At 36.5% G+C, this 21,511-nt stretch overlaps 1 protein-coding gene across 1 annotated transcript in view; it reads left to right on the top strand.

The window, feature by feature from the left end:
• Positions 1-21,511, top strand: part of PLCE1 (phospholipase C epsilon 1) — a 141,939-nt gene that overhangs the window by 80,015 nt on the left and 40,413 nt on the right. The window contains exons 4-6 of the mRNA XM_069019675.1: positions 9,576-9,892; positions 19,060-19,205; positions 20,992-21,250. Of these exons, the coding sequence (XP_068875776.1) occupies positions 9,576-9,892; positions 19,060-19,205; positions 20,992-21,250 (722 nt within the window). The remainder of the gene's footprint in view (positions 1-9,575; positions 9,893-19,059; positions 19,206-20,991; positions 21,251-21,511) is intronic.

Genomic DNA, 21,511 nt, shown 5'->3' with positions numbered 1-21,511 from the left:
TAATTGTCTTGATCAAAATACTCAAATATTGGAACCCAACCTGAGATTCTTGCACTCTATGTAACTGCTGGATATTTATCCATTGCAGCCTTAACTCAAAGTTGTATGCATTTTAATTTAATTCTGTTCTGTCAGTGAACAGCAGCTCCTGCTTTGATTTTGGACATGCTTTGCATCAGTTTTGGGGGGTGGGGTTAAAGCTTGAGTTCTGCTTTAACTCAAGCAGTAAGTAGTTCATTTCGCAGTGAGAATTTTACAGTTCTTTTTCTACAATACTCTTTTCTTCCAAAGTAAACTCATAAATCCTCCCTTTTGACCATTTCATTCTTACGGGCTGGAATTTATCTGGTAATTTACTTGTACATTTATTAGCATTTGAACTTAACATTCCATATGCTGTGTTTATATCCAGGATCTTAAAAGGTCTTGAATACAGATGCTGCACAGAGAACCCTCCTGCTGGTGTGTCACTCAAGTCAAAATCCTGTTAGTCTACCACTGTGACAGCCTTTAGGAGAAAGATTTATGAAATGTCTGTGAAAGTGGAATATTTCTGAAATAATTCAGGAGTTTTGCAGAGGATGGGATTCGTTAGATGGGATTTCATTGCAGGAAAACAATGAAAAACCCGAAAACAGTTAAACAGCAAGTGCGGTGGTGTTGTATTAACCACTTTCCAGCCTTTTCACATATGTGTTACACTGTGATATAAAGGTGTAGATTTAGAAGATCAGTCATTATTGCCCAGAATCCCTTCACCCAGCCTTCCTGATGATAGTTGCCTCTGAAGCAATAAAATCTTCTGTCTGGTCTTGCACGGTGCATGCTGCAGCATGCCACAGCAAGACAGATGGCATGTTGGTATCAAACAGCTTTTGAGAGCTAATTTTCAACCAGCCAGCCAGACATTCACAGCCTATCTACCAAATTATAATTAAACCTTCTTCTGGCAGGTGTTCTGAAATCATGATATAGTTTCATGAGTTACAGCAGTAGGTGAAGGTCCCCTAAAATAGCAGGTTGCAGGTGGCCCATTGCCATACATGTAGTCTGGAAGCACTAAAGCTGCTTTCTGACTAAGCATTTAGATGGTGGATCTCTTCAGACTTCTGGCAGTACACGCTGCTGATTCATCTCTCCATAATACCTATGTCTATGTTCAGCCAAACCCTGCCTAACATGGAGTGCCCTTTTTAGCTGAGGGGTCAGTTTGCTGCCCTGGTAGCCTCAGGGTCATTTGTTGCAGCACTGTCTTCAAATCCCATTATTTCAGGTGCAGAAGAAATGTTTACTGGCTGGGGTTAACACACAAAACGACACTGATTCTTATGCAGATATTCTGGAGCCATTGCTAGTTACACTTTTCTGCATGAGAGTGCAGTCTCAGCTCTTTGCTAACTGCCCTGAAAATGGAAAGGAATTGGAAAATCAGCATCAAATTGGATAAATTTTGTCCTGAGATCTACTGATTTTGCAAAGTTAAAATTACTGTTACACTGCTACTAGTTGCACCTTTTTCTTGTGAGTTTACAGCCAGAAGAAAACCCAGTGGATCTATTTATTATGGACATGTCTTTGATTGGTTTTATCAGCTGTAGCCAGTACCAGCCAACCTGCCTACAGAGAGGAAATGGTTGGTTAAATGTGTTGACAGTATATGGTAATTCAGAGACAAGCAGCCAAGTTCTCTTTTACGCTGCAAAATATTTCCATGAATGACTCAGGCTAGTGGAGTGGTAAAAGCCCTTGGATGCACTTCCAGAAATCTGAGCAGCAGTAATGGATGTAATTACACAGGGCAGTGTAGCTGTACACTTGGGATGATGGGAGGCAGGCATGGCAGTTCAGGTGTGGTGAAATCATGGTGATGCTTTGAATGCCTTTCATGTGTTACGTCAGTGCTCATATTTCACAGAGATTTCACAGGATATTCTGAGTTGGAAGGGACCCACGAGGATCTTTGAGTCCAACTTTTGAGTGAATGGCCCATACAGGGATGGAACACACGACCTTGATGTTACTAGCACCATGCTCCAGCCAACTGGGCTAATTTCAGTATATATAGCTTACAACCAGGATCCGCTAATCCACCCATAAACAGAGTTTAAATAGGTTTTCAAGCTCATACTTATGGGTAGGAACTTCTGAAAAATGTAAGGACTGCTATGTAATTGTTAATTTAAAGTTAATATATTAATAAATACTTTATGCTGATCGTCTTTCAGTCAGCTTTACAATCTGAATGAATGTTTTGTTGTGCATAGGTTTTACCCTGTGAAGATGTTTACTCAACTTTTGTGGTTAAAGAAAAAAAAAAAATCTTTCCCATGCACGTGCATCTCAACTGCCCTAATAATTTTGTCACTTTTTAGACAACTTAAATTTGTTTCAAGTCAGAAATTATATAGGCAGGCTGTATCTCCAACTATACAGTACTTTCAATTTTTTTTTCCAGGGTTTCAAGTGATTGATATTATATTTGCAAAAATAAAAAAGTGTATTCAGAGTCTGGTTTTCAAAACTGAACTCCTTGCCAGTTCCTAAAGCAAGAAGTGATTTTAGGAGTAAGTGGCTGTTGTTATGATCACTCCATATCTTTCTTTTTGTTGAATTCCACTGTGCGGTCAGTTCAGGAGTCAGGATTTTGTGGTATACAATGTAATTTCATTCAGTTATACTTCAACATGCTAGTTGCCTTTTTTAAAAATCCTCTCCAGAGGTTTCATATGTCTGTTCAACAATAAAATCTCAGCCTAAGTAGAAATATCTGTGTGTTGCAGTTTTCGGGTGTTCTATTTCCAGCCAATTTCTTTTCTACAGGTGATGTCTAACTTTTTCTGTTTCTCTTTGTACTGTGGAAATGATTGTTTTTTTCACCTGGCCCTATGTGGTAACTTGCTGCTGCTCCCCAGGAGGTCGTCACCTTCTTCAATGTCTTGCTGTTACTATGACTGTATTAAACTCGAAGCAGGCATTCTTGAACTAGCTGTGAAGTTTGTTGTTTCTATTCCAAGCCTGAAAAAGATCCCGTGCCCTCAGAGTCTATCAGTAACCTTACTCGGTTTAATAAAAAAAATCATCTTTCCTACAGACCCTAGCTCATCTTTTCTTCAAGTCATCTCTATGTCTTCTGCTCACTGATGCTCAGGTCATAATGAACTCCAGTTTTATTTAGTGCAAGTACCCTGTAGATCAGAGCTCCCCTGGTGATAATAATTTCCAGTGCATGCTGATAGGCAGTTTTAAGAAGTAGCCAATATTGCTAGATACAGGTATATGGAGAGAGAGCCTGTGCGTCTTCTCATTCTTTGATTACTTGACTCATATGCAAATTTGAAGAAGAAACAGATCTATTGATTTCAGTGGTTTCTACAGTGAAATTAAACTTGAACTTGATCCTATTCTGTGCCAAGCTTCCCACTAAGTTAAATATCAGGCTCTTTAATGCTGGAGTGAGTTGTTTGCAGTCAAAATTGATAACAGTGAATTCATGTTCATTAACGGAGAGAGAGATATCTTTAATTAGATAGAAGAGAAACAGGAAATTAACAAAAGCTTGTTGGGTTGGTTATTATGGTACTGAGATACGTTACATCCAAGGGACAGCAAAACAATGCTATCCCAGTTATGTTGATCTGTATTGGAAGCTGGTGTTCAATTAAACAGCCATATATTGCATAGGTGTCTTCTGTTTGGGGGAGCTTTTATTGTATTTTTCCTCTTTTTTGAGCAGAACGCTTCCACTTTTTATATATTGACAGCTGTTTATCTGTGGCTATTTTAAATATTTTTTTCTTTGGTCTGTTTCTGTTTTCTCACTGTACACATAATCCATATGTTCTCTTAAAGCAAATGAACAGTTTGCAGGATATCTGTAGCATAGCTTGTTAAAAAGGCTTCTATTATAATCCATTTATTGCACACATTTTAATACCAGCAGAGAAAAATAATCCTCTAAGATTTTTTTGTACTTTCGGTTACATTAGTATAATGTCATGGAAGCAAAGTCTATTATCAAAAATCCAGCTAAGTTAAAAGATGTTATAATAAGTTGAATAATTACTTTTATTCTTACAGCTATTGAAATCCATCTTTTGCTTTAGAACACAGTTTGTCATAATCACAAGATCATCGCCAGTAGCCTTCTAGAGAGTGAGCATGTTGTTATTGATTATAATTTTCACTGTATTTCTTTAAAACTGTTTTTTGAATTGAGAGAATACTTTTTTTTAATCAGAGTAAGTGTAGAAAGAAAAGAATCTAGAAATAAAACTAAGAAAGAAATCCAGTTATTTAATTTTTCAGTTCATCAAACTTTGTTGAAAGTAAATTTTCATATTCTAGGCAGGCTTACTCTTTTGCGATTGCATTCATTTAAACTATGCAGTGAGTTTTCCCTGGATGAGCTCCCATATGCACAGTGCATTCCTACAAGTATCACATGTAAGAGTTATTGTAACTGAGTTGGGATGAAGTAATTCTGTACCACTGTCCTTACTTGGTCGCAGCTCATGTGGAAAGAGATGCAATTTTATCAAAGTACAAATTACATGGTTGACCACAGTAATTTTAAGTAGGATTAGCACTTTGACATTGGTGTGATTACTGTCAGGGCTGTATTTATTTCCCTTCTGTTTTTGTATAGATTCCACTTACCATGTTCAAACCTAATCCTGAATTTCTGCCTACGGGAAATTAATGGCAGCAGTCCAACATTTACATCATATTGTGTCTTAATAAAATATCTGTATACATGATGAAATAAAATTTTATAAAGCAACTTCTTTTAATTTTAGCTTAAATACAATAAACATACAGACAATTTTACTTCTTTTTGTTAGGACATATCACTTGCCATATAGCTACTGTGTTTAGTAGAACATACAAATACAGAAAAATTCTACTATTATATATAATTAACACAGCCTTTCCAGCAGTATTTTACATTGTTTTATTCATAAAAGTTTCTTGGCTTTTTTCTTTAAAGTGAACTTCTCGGCTTTTCAAATTAATACAGTACTGAATCAATCAACACTCTTGGTGACGTAACAAACAAACATAACACGGTTCAATAGAGAAAAACACCAGAACAAAACCCAGTTTCTTAAGACTGTCTTGAAACTTCTCTGCATACATGCACAAAAATGCACACAGTTTTTACATATTTATCTACTTGAAATTCATTTTTTCAGTAAAGCTTTTTAGAGTCTATACTTACACAAGATGTATGGAAATTCAAAGGTTTATAGTAATAAAGACTGAATTAATTCTAAGTTACTCTGTTGACAGAAGAGCTCCTTTAAGCCTTGTAGAAAGTTTTAAAAAATAACAAAACCACATTGTTCTTCAGACAGGGTGTTTTATTATGATCTGCCTAGGCTGAGTAATATCCTGAAGCAGGCACTCTCTATTTTTCTCCCATTCTTAAAAAAATTATTATTTTGTTCAAAAGAAGAGACCTTTTTGTTCCCATGGGCATCAGCAATGATTAAGTCAGTCCACGAGTCCTTTGTTAGAGCTAAGCAGAGGTTATCTTGTTTTGATTAATGAAAGCAATACTTGATATGTTAAAGATTATCTGCTTCAGCTGTTTATCAGAGGGATAAGCAAAGCTGTCAATTTCGGCTTTAAGCAACTCACAAATGAATAGTCTGGGTCCTCATTTTCTTGTAGTACTTTTAGCATTAACTTGATGTGGTAGAACACAAAAACCAGTAACATTTACTGCAGCGGCAGCTAATTTTAGTGAGGACTGTATCTTGCCTTAACTGTAAAAAGCTACTGTGATTTTGGTCTGAAAGCAGTTCCATTCTGCAAGTTACTCGAAGGACCTGGCCATTCTTTGAAGAGCAGAATGATACTATCTATTTCCTGAAGAACATAAACTGACAACACAAAGCTGGAGGACTTGTGTATGAGACTGGATAAGGAGTTTTATAGCAGAAACAGATCAGTTCCTGGAGTGAAAAATGATAAAAGTCTGAAGCATGCACACACAAAAAGACAAAAAGATAGTCCAGGAAAAAAACCTAGTTTAATACAAGCAAAGAGACAGAAAAAGGAATAGGCTTTCATGCAGAGTATAAATCATGGAAGGTGGTGAAGTTGAGAATAAGGATCCTGGATTTTCTGTGATAAAACACAGAAGACTGGAATGAGGAAAGATAAAATATCTGCATATGCCAGCAACCAAGATCTGCAAAAATGTGAATTATGGAAGAATTAAATATTTATAGGTGTAGAAAATGTCAACAGGAATAAGTTACTCTACTTACTTAAGTAAGTTATCTATACTTCTTCAGTATTTATAGCCATACTTTAGCCATGAGCTGTGCACCTTCAGATTTCTGTTTAGCTCGTGTTCCTCTCCTTGGATATCAGCTGCATTTTTGTTGCAGCAGCCTGTTCCATGGACTCTCACATTACACAGAGAATTTACATACAGTTCTTCCAGTTCAATGAAGAATTGGGAAATGCTAGCTTGAAATTCAGTGTTTTGAATCAGGAAGTGTTTTATATATTTTTGTCTTCGATCTTCTTCCAAATCCAGCAATACCAGTGGCTGCTCTTGAATCACCTTGGCTTAGCTTCCATGAAAAGATTTTCTTTTTGACAGCTTACTTTTTCTGTTAGAGTGAAGCTGAGTTGTGAAGATTTCATTATGAAAGATGATAGTTTCATTAAAAGTAGTTTCGCTAAAGGCATTCAAACTCCCTTCACTAGCTTTCTGAATTTGATCAATGGGCAGGCAGTCTAGTGAAATCAAGTTCTAATGAGACATTTATTCCTGGTGTCTTCTGGCAGTATGGAGATATGCTTTAGAGCCAGCCTTAACTGTGGTCAGCTTGTGGTGTTGAGCCTTGTTCTTAGATACGAGACGTTGTACTAAGTGGAGCCTGAAGGGTGATGATATTTAGGCAAGGTAATGCACAAAGGAGCATGATCAGTGCTCTAGCGTATTGCAAATTCAGTGTCAGCCTTTGCCAGATTTTGAGGTCTTTGTGCATGGTGTAGTTGTTACTGTGATGGAGAAGGTGAATTATTAAGAATGCACCTTTAAACCTCATCAGCAAGCAGTGTGTTGGGGAACAGCTCATCTTCACTCATATGTTATCTCTCTTTTATCAGTCAATAGGCACTCCTTATGGAGTTATATCTTCCTTTCCTGACATATTGGTAGCTATAAGGTGTTTAAAACTGTAGTTACCAAATAATGTTGGATTTCCAAAGCACCAGTATTGCTGTGGCATTGCACTGTCCACAGTACTTGCTGTCTGTCTCCTGTGGTATGTGATCACCTGCAGCCAGGCCATAGTCTGAGCTGTGTGGGCCAACCGTCCTTTCCTGACCTCAGTGCCTGTTCCAGAGACTGAATGTTTCTGACCGCTACAACTTTTTACAAATTGGGATGTGTTAGTTGCCTTGTGGTAGTGCATCTTCTGGTGCAGTTTTGTCTGAAAAGGATCCACTTTTTTTTTGCACTAAGACTAAACTAAAGCACAGTAAGTGAGGATGCTTGAGACTTCACTTCAGAAGTCCATTTGTGATCTAAAATAAATGTACAACATAGACGCAACCAGTACACCCTCAATTTCAGTGGTGAGACACAGGGGAAGGTGGTGCAGGCTGCACTTTCTCTGCCTTGAGTGGGAAGAGCTGTCACACATGTGGAGTCAGAGAGGCGTTGTGACTTCTAGGTAGCAAATGGGTGTTGGTGGGTGTTTGTGTCATGCCTTAGATATCATCCTCTTACTGAGATAATGCTGGTTGGGACAGTGACAGTTCAGTCCATATAAGCAAAGCATATGTAAATAATCCTTGTCATATAAAATGAACATGGTATATTGCATTGTTTTTATTTTGGCCTAAGCCTATGTTCTGTTGCAAAGTCAAGAATAGTGCACATGAGCTTTTAGTGCTTTTTATTACGAAACCTCTCAGAATAGTTCTGGGCAGATTGAAGCAGGAAACAGAATTGAAGTCTCATGTAGAATTGAAGCAAACAACTGAAAGGGAGCCCAGAAGCTCACTGCACTCCACCTGTTGCCCAAACCATCAGAGTCATGTCAGTGGTGTTCTTACCTGGCTTTTCCCCCTTAATCTTTCCTGCAGGTGTTTCAATGACAGAGATTTCTCAGTATCTACAAATACTGTACAGCACTTCTTCATTATCACCGAAGTTACATATGTTCCCCACTATATAACTGAGTACTGCTTGTTGCAAATTAAGCCCATTATTTTTTTTGCTTCCTAGTCTAGACAGAAACAATTTGTTCTTTCAGAAGCCTCTTCTGTGTTTGAACATTTCTCAATAGGTTCTGTTAGCCCAAAGACTTTATTTAGGGCTACTGCAATTTATCTTTTGAATTTTAGTAGAATATATTAACAAAAGCCAATTTTCTGTCTTTTAAACTTCCCTCTGATTAATAATAGTTTGCACAAAAGTGACTGAGAGTGGAAAACTCAGGTAGCATATTTTATGGTTATTATAGGGGACTGAATTTTAATCAGTCATTATGAACTTGGTTTTTTCATTTTTAGAGAAAAGAAAGGATATTTGCTACCTCTATGAAATGAGAGTTTATATATATATTTAAAAAATTAGGTAAAGGGTAGATCTAGGGTGTACCTCCATTATGTGTGGAAAAATCTCTGAAGATATTTTGTGAAGCAATGCAAAAAAATAAACTCCTTTTTCTGAGAATGAGAAAGAGTACATAATATACAGCTATGAGTGTTTATACATTTAAGTAATTCTTGAAAAATTGTTCAGAGAACTCATTCTAAACTTATCTAGTAAGAAGACTCACTCACTATTTTGGAATCATTGTGATGATGTTTCATGCTTCCCACACGATCTTAGAAAGCTTGCCTTCTTCCTTCTTAGGAAAAGTTGTATTTTTCAAGAGATATCACTGCTGGGATATTATAAAACTACCATGAATGTTTTGTATTAATGGATAAAACATGCATATTCCCAAATATATGCATTTTCTGAGAGGAATGAAAAATGTTTTGTAGCCTTAGACATTTGGTTTCACAATGCAGTGAGCTCAGATGCAATTTATCTTACAGCAAGAGGATTATGAAGAAAAATGCTGACCCACATGGGTTTTAAGTTATCATTATACATTATTTCTTGTGGCAGTAGGGTCTCAGTGCCCCAGCCAAGGACTCAAACTGCTTTGCACTGTGGCTGTTACATGGAGGCAAAGCAGAGGCACACTCTGACAGATGACGCTTTTATTTGAGGCTGTGACAAGGCTGCAGGTGCCAGAAGCAGGTGTTTGGATGTTTCAGGAAGCAAGTCTGTTTTGGTGGGTGGTTTAACAATCTCCCAACTCTAGTTGCCCTCTATCTAGCCAACACCAGATATAAAGAGCGCAGAAAAACCCCATGTAAAAGAATGTATTAGGTTGTTTAAATGGAAAGAAAGTAGTTAGAATATAGTGTGTTGCTGAGTAAATGAATGAACAGTTTAACGAAACCAAAATAACAAGTTGTCTTGCTTTTGCACAGCATGGTCCAAGAGTTAAAGGCAAAGCCTAATAAATTTTTTATTTGTTTTGTTTTAGAACGCCAAGCGTGTACATCTATGGCTGGCTCCAGCATCCTTCCCTCCAGCGTGGCCGGTATCAGCAAGGAGCTGGTCGAACTGCAGCACCTTATCCAGTTCCCAGAGGAGGTTGCCAGCATTCTGACCGAGCAGGAGCAGGAGCTCTACCGGAAAGTCTTACCCATCGACTACCTCTGCTTTCTAACCAGGGATTTGGGTAATGCTGAATGTCAAAGCAAGCTGCCATCTCTTAAGGCTTCCATATCTGCTACTATTCTTTCTTCTCCCAATGGTGAACATAATGCTGTAGAAGATCTTGTGACAAGGTTTAATGAGGTAAAACAAAACTTTTAAATTGCTTTTCATAAGGGTTATTACCTGATGTGTGGGTTAGTTATTTCCTTTATCTCTCAGAGATGAATTTAGCTGGAATGACAAATTTTTAAAATATAAATCAAGATGACCAGGGATTTAGCTAAATAACTTGGCACTGAATTTAATAGGAGCTATGTGACCAATTTGCTCAGTGAGTTTGGGAAACAGTGGCCTAACTTTTTCTTACGCATTGTAAAGTAAACATGAAGAAAAAATTACATACTTCTAATTCTTTGTATTTATACTGACAGTATGGGGTACAGTTTCAGTCAGTTTATTATTTTGTTAGGTGCTGGAGTTATATTTATTTGTTTTGGATTTTTGTAGACTAAGCATGATCTTAGGAGTCAGCACAGAAGTATTATAAACTAGAATTTTCTATATTTTCGGTAATATAACTACGCTAATCTGCACTATTTGTTTATTTAATCACTGTGTGTGTCTTGAGCATTGTTATACAAAGAAGTGTCACTTGGCATGACATTTTTACAAGCCAAATCTTGAGGTTTCTAGTAAGATTTTATTTTGTTTTTAGTAAGGTGATCTTCTGACAAGTTTAATAGAAAATTGATAAAGGATTGAGGAAAGTGTAAAAAAAATCCACCCAAAACCCCAACTCAAAATCAAACCACCCTAGTAAAAACTCATGTTTTATCTGCAGAAACATGGAACAGTTGTTTCTTCTTTCTTTTTTTTTTTTTTGGGGGGGGGAGGGGTGTGAATTAGGTGCAACGTTAGCAGTTGGCAGTTTCTAGAATTGTAGAAGTAGAATAAAATGAAAATAAAGTTGACTTAATGCTCTTTTAGTTTGCTATCCACTGCATTCTTATGGTGTGGGAGACAAAAATTGTGCAGGTAGAAAAAGAACAGCATAAAATTAAGCAAATATAGAAGAATGTGTATTAACCCCCAGTGCACTTCCTTTTGCTGGGCAAAGAAGAATCAGTGACTGACTATTTAGAATGTTTCAAAGTGTTCCTGATTCTTGCAAGTTACTGCGATTTAGCAGCTAAAATAGGGTAAATATATTGGCTTCTCTCACCTCATTCCATTATGGGAACATACCTAAAAGTTGCAACTACAATATTCAGTCTTTAAACAGCCTAATAGTTTAAATTAGCTGTAGTAGCAATATTTAAGAAGACACTGTGGCTGGTGTGTTGCTGGAGAGGACTGCAGGTGCTGACCCAGCTGGGGCCCCCCTTCCTGGGGGGCTTCTCTTACGGGGATCACTGTGCTGAGGCCAGGGGAGACAAGGTGCACTGGCCAAGCTGTGCTACAAGCTGGGGAGGCACAATGCCAGGGCAGTTTCTTGAGGACATGTTCCCATCATCTGTACAAATTAGACTGACCATGATTGTGTTCTGAACTGAAGGGTCACTTGAAAAGTAAGTAGGTGCTGAAGAAGTCTTGTCAGAAATGACTGAGTCTCTTCCATACCAATTACAATTTTAGTGTTAAAGTTGCCTTTTGTTAAAACAGTCAGTGTTATCTTTTAGTCTTAGAGGTTTGTGACTTTGCAGATTTTGTAGTCTAGCCTTACTTGTTTGGTAATGCTACAGGATAGTATTTTATATAATTTGAATTCATTCCTAAATATTCAGTGCACGGATTCTCTGGTGTTTAGTGCAATAGATTATTCAAAGTGTAATCTGGAATAACTTTTTAAAAACATAGATGCTATGTGTTTAAATGGAGTTATTGTACAATATTTACTGCTTGTAATAAATCACTGTTTTGCTATATGCTGTATCTTATAATGAAGTATATCAGTTGCCATAGCCAATCACAAGCATGAACTCTCAAAATGTCTATGTTTATAAATGGAAAGAAAATTCTTGTACAAAGAGTCATGATTTTGTTGGCAAAACTCAGTGAGCACTTGCTGATTTTTTTGGCATTGCCTATAGAAATACTGAAGTGTATTTATAATGTGGGAGCCAAAATTACTTTTAGGATGACAGGCTTCTGATACATGATGGGTAAAAACAATTCCATGTCATTGTTCTGTTAAATAACAATTATATTATTTAGAGTATTTTTCATAAAGCAATATACTTTTTAGTATTTTTTCTGACAGTACATATTAAGGGGAAGCACTTTATAATACTTGTGTAAAATGACAGTCAATCCCGAAGATTTTGGGCTACATGCATTCAGTATCACCAGCTATAAATAAAGCCTGTAGACTTTAAGTTTTGATTAAAAATACCGTTGCATGATAGTGGGACCTTGGGCACAGCACATACTCATCAGTGAGACACAGCTGATACTTCATTTGCTGCTAATAATATCCAATTGATCATAGAGTCTTGTCAGAGCAAGACTCTAGACCAAGCTAAAGACAGATATTCTTTCCTGTTGCTAAATGTAATTGAAAGCTGATTCTGAATTAGTGGCTAGTGTGGGAGGATAAGAGTGACATACAGTAACATCTACCTTTACAAAACTATTGTCTCTAAGTCTCTTAGACTGTGCACTTAATAGTAGCAGTAATATATTTTTCTGCTCTAATGGAGCTCTATCAGAAGTTTAGTTTTCAAGGATGTAAAACTGTAGGAAGAAACTGTTAGTGGAGCCCTGGCAGCTGGGAAGAAGTTAGGAAAATGGTACCTAAGCGTGTTGTAGGACCCTGACAACTGTGACATACATTTTCTCCATCTCTCCTTGTTGCCTACTGTGCCTTTCTCTTCTTCATTTAGTTATTTTCTCTGATTCCTGTATGACATGAGTTCGCCCTACTTCTTTACCTGGAGTGACATGTGCTCCTTACTGAGTGTCATATGTCACAGTCTTCCTGGGATTCTGTTTCTTTTTCTGTCTCTTTACCCCTGCAGGCTCTTGCACCTTTATGACTGACTCCCAACCACTCTTCCGCCTCCCACCAGCAAAGCAACCACAGAGACACAAGCACAATGTACATGTTATAAACATTTCTGTTTATGTAAACATTTAAAATAATTTCAATAATTGCTGTCTATAAACATGAACAGAGTCTCTTGTAACTCAATCTTTCTGGCCTAAGCTTCAAGTAAAAGAAAACCAATAAAACTTAAACTGAAACATTTAATTTTCCATGCTGAGTTACGCATACAAAGCAATTGTGATGTCTTAGAGTGAAGGTTGCACCAGATGGGAAGATCATTCAGACAGCTGACTGAAGGTCGTCCCACTACTGAACTGAAAACGCAAAATAAGAAGTCAAATGGATAAGGTGATTCTTTGGAAAGATATGACTGCCAAAAAATAAGCTAAGAAGGTAGAAAAGTTAGAACAGTGTTAGTATAGCCCTACTACTAGAGAGGGTTCACCACTCAGTCATTCTTAATATCAGTAAAGTTAATTAAAATATGGGTACTTAGGACACTTAGTGATGTTAGCTTTATTTTTAATGGTTAAATTTTGTAAGGTTTTTTCATTGTTCATTCAAAATACAAATTTAAACCTCACTAGCAAAACAGAGACATATCATTTTACTGAAATAATGGAATGTAAATAAATATTGCACTGTGTCTCTTAGTTCAGCATTTTTTTGCAATGCCTAAATGGGTTTGCATAATGCTTTTAAAAATATTGTGTTTGTAAAAATATCAAACTGTTTCCAGTCCTTGTTTGGAATAGAGTTTAATCAGATTTTAAATGGTAAATGTTCTCTGTAAGATTATATAATTTCACAAAAGCATGTAAAGTAAACCATCTGTTCATAAGATATGCAATTTAACATATTCAGATTTTAAAAATGCATCTGAAAATTATTTTGCATATTATACCAAGAGCCAAAAAAAAAAAGTAATACTTAAACCTCAGTATAACCCATGTAAAAAATTCCAGTTCTGTTTCATACACAGAACTGTGTATAAATATATACACAGATATTCATCAATATGCACTGACAGGTTTGTGCACAGTTTGCAGTGCAGAGGAACTCATTGCAGCCAGCTATTAGTGCTAGTGCTGCACACTGCTAGTGTTTTTTAATTATTGTTTTTAAAGGGAGAAATTGGACTATACTGATACACTCAGAATTCTGCTTTTAAACAAAATCGTGTTTTTCCCTCTTGCCATAATTACTGCATGATATCTGATGAAGGTTGTTTCTTACATGGATTTTTCATGTTCTTCAGATTTTACTCAGATTTCTTGATTTTTGTCAAACAAAATTACTAAAACCAGAATGACTTGGTTAAATGGGTTATAGATTGCCGTGCTTATCCTTTGGATACCTGAAAAATCATCTTCTTGTTGTGTATTCAGAGACTTTTCATACACATACTTTATTTTGTCAGTATTAAAGTTTCTTGCTTTCTTGCTCCAGTGTAGGCAGTATTTAAATCAGCTGCAATTTGTTATAGAAACATATCCATGGCTAATTTTTATGTTAGGTGTTAAAGAAGGTATGTACTGTAATCTTACTTTGTGGTAAACCAGATTTTATGTTACTTTTTTAGCAATGGTATTTGTTAAACTTCAGGCAGGCAGCTGTGTTTGGTAATTTCACCTCTGAAAGCTGCATCTCTCAAGTATTATGAAGTTCCTAAAAATGTGATATAAAAATAGAAGACATCATTTCTTCCATGTAGCATCACCCACTGAAGTATGTAGCTTGGGAATTGCTGTAGAAATTTTACAAACTTAAGTGCTGGGGAAATGAGTGTAAAACACTACAAATAATAAAACACTGCACATTGCAAGTGGAGATAGTTATTAATTTCCTCCCTCGATAGCGCCACTACATTTATATTCTGATAAAATATAAACAATAAATTAATGCCCATTTGAAAAAAAATCACATAATACATTCTCTAGGAGCTATACAGAAGACAGTAAAGAAACTATATATATAAAAATATAGCAAATATATATTATATGTATGAATTATCATAATCTTGAGTATTAGAAGACTGAAATAAGAGAATGAGTAAAGACAATCCATGGCAAGTTTAGGGATACAGTTAATAATTCAACATGCATTAAACACTGTTCCTTCCTGTGTACTACATGTAGCAGGGTTCCCATAGAGTAAATGATAAGCAGTCCCATAGATTGCACTTGTAGAGATTTAAGGTCATGTACCGTAACTTGAGGATCAAGTTCCATCAGGGGTGTCTCTTTCGTGTCCTTCATATTTTATTAGTAAAAGCAGCTGAGCCTCAGTAATAAGCTATATCCTACCCCTGACAAATTGGGAGATTTTTGCCTGCATATAGATTTGACTTTAAATCAGTGGTAGTTCAGTAATTAGGTAATCAAAAACATAGGATCATTTTATGTTTTAAATGACTGATATATATTTACCATGTTTAAAAGTAAAGAAAAATTAATGCTGAGTAAAAATATGCCTTTCCCAAATGCATTAGCAATATCTAACTTGAATTTACTTGAAGTCTTTGATCAAAGTAAGATAAGCCAAAAAACTTTAAAAAAAATAAAAGGAGCTATTGAATAGTATAGATTTTGGTGCAGTTAAAATAGTAGAGGTGATATAAAAAGATAATTTCAGAAAACCTGAAACTGTACAGATCTTTTTGTACTACAAATTGTGGTACATACTGCTCAGTACAGCTTGCATTGCTAAGACATCTGGTGCAGGTCCTGTGTGCTCAGATTCAGATTCAAAGGAGATTCCCGTGTCTGAAAATTTGCAAATGAGGCTACTTTCTATGTATCTGAACTTAATTTGGCTCAATGTTGTCAGTGCTTCTCTCTATTAGGGCACCAGAAAATATTTAAGTCTTAACCAAACACCTATTCGATTTTGCTTGTTTAGTACTTAATACTAATATCCAGTAATCCTGAAAGACACTCATTTTTATCCATCTGAATGAAAAGACTGATGTTATTATCAACTTGTTTAAGTGGATTGTGTTTTAATTTATTACTTTTCTTGTGTCTTGCAATCATGTGGGTTATCATAACGAAGCCAGGATACATTTTCTCATGCTTTTCAGACTCATCAGCAGTGCAGCGGAAATCTAATTATAGGTTTGCTGTGATGATTTATGTTCTGAAGGGAGCTTAAAATGAGTTACATTAACAGAACTATGTAAGTCAAGTGTGAAAAAGAAGTAAACTAAGGAAATAATGATTACTGTGTTGATATGTAGATTGTGATCTGATGTTAAAGTGCTGTCTAACACAAAAACTTGGTCCAAAAAGCTTTAGTGCTCATTCTGAGAAATACTTCCAATGTATTTTGATCTCCTTGGCAAGGCTACTCCTGCTCACTCTTTGGCTGGGATGTGCTGTCTGTGCTCAGGCACTGCCTGAGTCGTGAAGCCCTCGTGCAGCTGTAGTGGCAGCCTGATACCAAGGCAGCTGATGGTGCTTCATCCTCAGGTCAGGTGTTCCTCAGCTGTGCTGCAGCTGGGGAGATGGCTCTGCAGGCCAACCAGGAGGGAAGTGCTGCAAGAGGAGGTGGAGTGTCCAGAAGTCAGAGCTTGCCGGGGTGGAGCTTCCCTTTGCTCTCTTCCCCCTGCTAGAAAACCCCTGGTTTTAGTGGCAGAAAAATTGTGCCACATTAAAATACCATCTGTGCTACTTGCTTGCCAAAGTGGAAAAAACAAGATTCTAAATTCAGCTTCCAGGTGAATTCCATAGCCACCAAGAAATAAGTAAATATACAGAGTTGTTTTCTGTTTTTCTTCTGTGTGAGGTGCACCTAGCTCAGCTGCACATGGACAGCATCTGAGGAATCCCACTTCTGAACTTCCAGTTCAATGAAAATTTGATAAGTTTGTTATTTCTTGAATATCATCTGTTCCTGATCTCCAGGAAAAAAATAAAATACCAGCGTTTTTAAAGCAGGCTTGTTCATTATTTTTCAGGAGTGGATTGTATCATCTGTCCCCTGATTCAGCCCAATGTGTTATATCTCCCTTTGCCCATTCTATTTTAAAATTAAAAGATTCAGACACTTTATTTTTCTTCTTGTTTAGTGAAAGATTTTTTAAATGTTTTCTACTCCCAATTGTTGTCCTGCAAGAGGAGTGAGCATAAACTTCATGGTGCTTTTTGTACCCTTCTTTTGCTCTTACATGTTATGCATTATCTTGAGGCTGCAAATGCTCACCTATGCTGCCTTTTATAATTTTTTGTTTGTGTTTACAGATTATAAAAGTTCATCATACTGTTCATAGCAGTCCTAAACTCCCTATTAAATGTAATTTCAGTAAGTGGCTGCCCTAGTTTCAAGGTTTCCTCTTAAGGGAGAGTCTGAAGTCAGTTGCCTTTTGAGACATTCTTTCTCAATTTTGATACTGTTTTCTCCTGATCATTACATCTTTACTACCTTAGATTAAAACATATCTGTTTAAGGTGATATGATTCTTTAAAATGTCTACAGCCATATTAATCAAATCATTACCACATTTGGTATTTCATAGAAAACAAATACCAATTTTTTTTTGAGGTTGCACATTTAGCAGTTGCATTCCCTAACAGCCATTTCTGGAAAATGAGAATAATATCCAAAAATAATATGTCACTTTATTCCAGTATACAAAAACAAATCTGTGCCAACTTTGAATCACAGATCTGACTGTTTTGTTTCACAATTTCTGAATTTTTAGTGGATTTATATTATTACCTTTTATTCTGGTTTTGCCCTCATTTGACCCCCGTGCCACGCAGTGCTGTGGTGGTTTGTATTTTCCATACCTTCCTGCTCTTCAGGTATGCACTTATTTGTTGATTGAGTTTTATATTTTAGGAGTAACTAATTGAACACATCAAATGAAATTTTAGCTGAATTCAGATTCTCATTCTGAGCTGCTGCAGCATTGTCCTCACTTGTGAGTATGTCCCCAGTAAATCAATTTCTTCAAGAATTCAGCCCTAAAAATGTGATTTTTTTTTTTTTTTTTGTACAGACATATACATTGCATATAGGGCCTAAGACTTTTCTTCTCATCTGGACCTTTCTCATTTATTATTTTTGATTGATTTGGCCATCAGAAAGGTTAAATAGTAACTTAGATTCTTCATATTCTTTGACTGTCCTCCCTCAGGAATGGGTGGCTTGGAACTCTGAATCTGTATAGACTTGCATAAATAGAAGCCCTATATATTTTCACTGGGGTTATTTTCTTGTTAGTACTTAACACATTTTATTTCACATGCTTGGTTTTTAAAATAAAAGTCTATGGCCCCTGAGGGGTGAACTAGCATTTTCTAATTTTTATAAGCCTCTCCTCACACTGGTATTATCTGTAAACACTTGAGTCCTTCAGGACCAAAGAATGGAACACAGTGTCAGTAAACAAATCACGTTTATGCCTCCTAAGTGTTTACACAATGACAAAAGTCAAGCCACCAGGGAGTCATATTGTAAAAAGAAACAGTTGGTTTAAATTAGGTTTCCATGTGAAATATATCTACTTTTTATGGATGTTGTGGGAACATAAACTGGGAAGAAAATCTGCATACTGATAAAATGAAGGTTTGATTTTTATTTGTTTAAACACAAACAGAATCATGTACTAAGTTGCTTTCTGATTCTGGCATTAATTAGTTACCAAAGAGAAGTTGGTAGTATGGACACACTTTGGAAGGTGGGATTTCTTTTTATTTACTTCATTTGTGATCTTGCAAACAGATAATGCAAATTATCTGGAATGTTCAATGCATATAGGAATTAGCAAAATTGTGCATTAAATGCATCCAGTTTTATGAAACTAACGAAAACAAAAAAATTCCAATTTATCAACTTTCACTGTTCATATTGTTAACAAGGGTTATTTACTGTCAGGCTGAGATTTGTAAGTCATGTTAATGAGAATTTATACTGCAGATCGCTCCAGCAGCTTTAGAAATCAGTGCTAGCTGAAGCTGTCCATTTTCTTCTGCGGCATCAGTGCACATTCAGAATATTTTATATTAAGATGCAGTCGTTTTTTGTTTAATAGAAGTTTTTCTAGACTAGTTAATGAATTTACTGTTGTGATGTGAATGTCGCTGTGTAAGTTGTGTGTGCAAGGCATACGTGATTTGGACATGAACGTGTAAGGGGAATTTTGACTGATACCCTCCTGATGGACAAAACCAAAAAACCCACATTATCTGTCAAGTACACATGAATGCTCCAAGTGACATTGCTTTGGCTGACCATACTGTTTGTTTGATTTTACAAGGTGAGCTCGTGGGTTACCTGGCTGATCCTGACTGCAGGTTCTATGGAGGAGAAACGAGAAGTCTTCTCATACCTAGTACATGTGGCAAAATGCTGCTGGAATATGGGCAACTACAATGCTGTAATGGAATTCCTGGCAGGGCTAAGGTACTGGCAACTCTTTTTTTTTAGATGGCTTTTCAGTGATAGATTACATTGCAGCTTCTGTTAAGCAGATGTCTCTGGAGAACAATGAAACTAAACAAAAATCCATGGCTAAGCCACATCATCTCATGCTGTGACTTTCTAGTAATCCCTTTTGGAAAAATGAAGCATGCTAAAGCCTTTTTTTTCCCTCAAAATGCTCTGAAGACTCCATCAGTTTTCCTGGTGCATGATGAAAATGTTGCATTAGAAAACTTTTTTTTTTTTTTAACAGAAATTTTAAAAAATGAACAAAGAAGATGGGAAAGCAGTTGTGGTTTATCTAATGAGCTACAACTAATGTAAATTTGGGTTGGAGTCTCCAGAATATAAGTGGAACATAATCATGGTGATGCTCTAAAAGGATCAGTCTTAAGTGTAAAAAAGAAACCAACCCCAAAATGACAAAAGAACCCCAACAAAACCACACAGCCAAATATGTTTTTTAACCCCTCTCTACTTATGCAGACTGATGTACTTAGACAGACTCATGCTGTCATGGTCTTACGTAGAAGGACCTGCATTATCTCAAAGAGGAGAGAGTAGGGGCTCAAAGACAGCTCATTGTGTGCTTTCCTCTGGAATTATAGGTTTATGTAGGGCCAGGGGAGCAGGAAAGCAGTGCCTTAGCACTGGCAGTTCAGAGGGCAGAAAATGGGACTGAACAGGGAAGAGTTAAGATCAAATTTCCCATCTCTTGGCTTTGACCCTTGTTGTATAAAATGTTTGTGTAACAAAGCTCTAATGTTTGCATTGCTGTTCTTTGTGGTTTAGTAAGGCTCTCACTGAGCTATTTGTTTATGTTTTTGGTATATAAAGCACATTTGGAACACTCATAGGCATGGGGAGTATATTTCAGCAGAATACGTCCACAATCTCCAAGCCACGTAAGTTATGAGGGAAAATGCAAAGCCAGTTAAGGGCTGAATTTTATCTCCAGTGTGTCTGCACAGCACAAGGGAAGGAGAGGAGAGGAAGGCTGGTGCTGATGAGCAGCATTTCCGGGCCAGGGATGGAAACTGGGGTTAAGGGCAGTCTTCTGTGAGTGTATCTTTGGACCTTTTGGTATGTCTGAGGCCAGGGGTGGGAAGAAAGGCCATATAATTACATAGACACATAGTTCAGAAGGTAAGAGAATTCCCAGAGGTACTCACAGTCCTTGGAGCTGTTTCTGTCTGAAATCAGAATTTCTTTCCAGCTACAGCTCCACACTGGAGCTGGAACATGGTCCTGACTTCCTTATTTCTGTGAAATTAAATAATTTATTTTGTGAGCAAATTGGGGAAGAAATCAATGTAAATTTTTAAAAATAAATTTCAATAAACCCGCCCAACTTTAGCTAGTTTTATGGATTGTTCATAATAAAGCTGAAGGAATTTGTAAGAAACACTCTGGTTTATCTTTATGCTTGTTTCGTTAATCTTTTCTTATTTCTTTCTGGGCCCTTAGAAATTTTAGGCAATGGCACAATAAAAAATATTAGAAAGCCTGTTGGTATGTTTTATGCAGCTGGGCTTTTATTAAAACGTGAAATACTACTCCAGTAGATCAGACTGCTAGTTTTTAATTTTTAGTTCTGTTCTTTGATAATTCAAGGGAGGGAATTTTCATAAAAATAATGGCCTTGATTTCATGCATTCATTTCTGAGCAATGATAATTTCCTTTATTACAGATATGCTGCAGATGTTGAACTTGAAGGTAAATTGTTCCATTTTTTTAAATAAATGTGGTGATCTCCTCTTGCAATAGGTCAAGAAAAGTGTTAAAAATGTGGCAATTTATGGACCAGTCTGATATTGAAACCATGCGAAGTCTGAAGGATGCTATGGCACAACATGAGTCATCATCTGAATACAGGAAAGTGGTCAACCGGGCACTCAATATTCCAGGCTGTAAAGTTGTTCCTTTCTGTGGTGTATTTTTAAAAGAGCTCTGTGAAGTTTTGGATGGAGCATCAAGCCTCATCAGACTCTGTCCGCGGTATAACTCCCAGGATGAAACATTAGAGGTAAATGAGATGAATATTCTAAGATGTTATGTTCTTAGCCAGTGCTTTATTTTATATAATCTTACACAAAGGCATCATCTAATTAAAGTTTTCTAAACCAGACTGTTACTAGACTGGTCAGTTACATGGACCTCAATTTAATTTCCAGAGTTACTTAGAAATTTAGATTTGGTTGTTTCTACCTAGTTCAATATCAGAGTACTGAGAAATTAGCATTAGGAACAAAGGATCATATTTATACTTCGGGTTAAGTAAGTATAT

The sequence above is a fragment of the Aphelocoma coerulescens genome, chromosome 6, assembly GCF_041296385.1.
Source record: "Aphelocoma coerulescens isolate FSJ_1873_10779 chromosome 6, UR_Acoe_1.0, whole genome shotgun sequence".
Classification (NCBI taxonomy): Eukaryota; Metazoa; Chordata; class Aves; order Passeriformes; family Corvidae; genus Aphelocoma; species Aphelocoma coerulescens.
The sequence above is the reverse complement of the archived record's forward strand: the minus strand, read 5'-3'. Positions and strand labels throughout refer to the sequence as shown.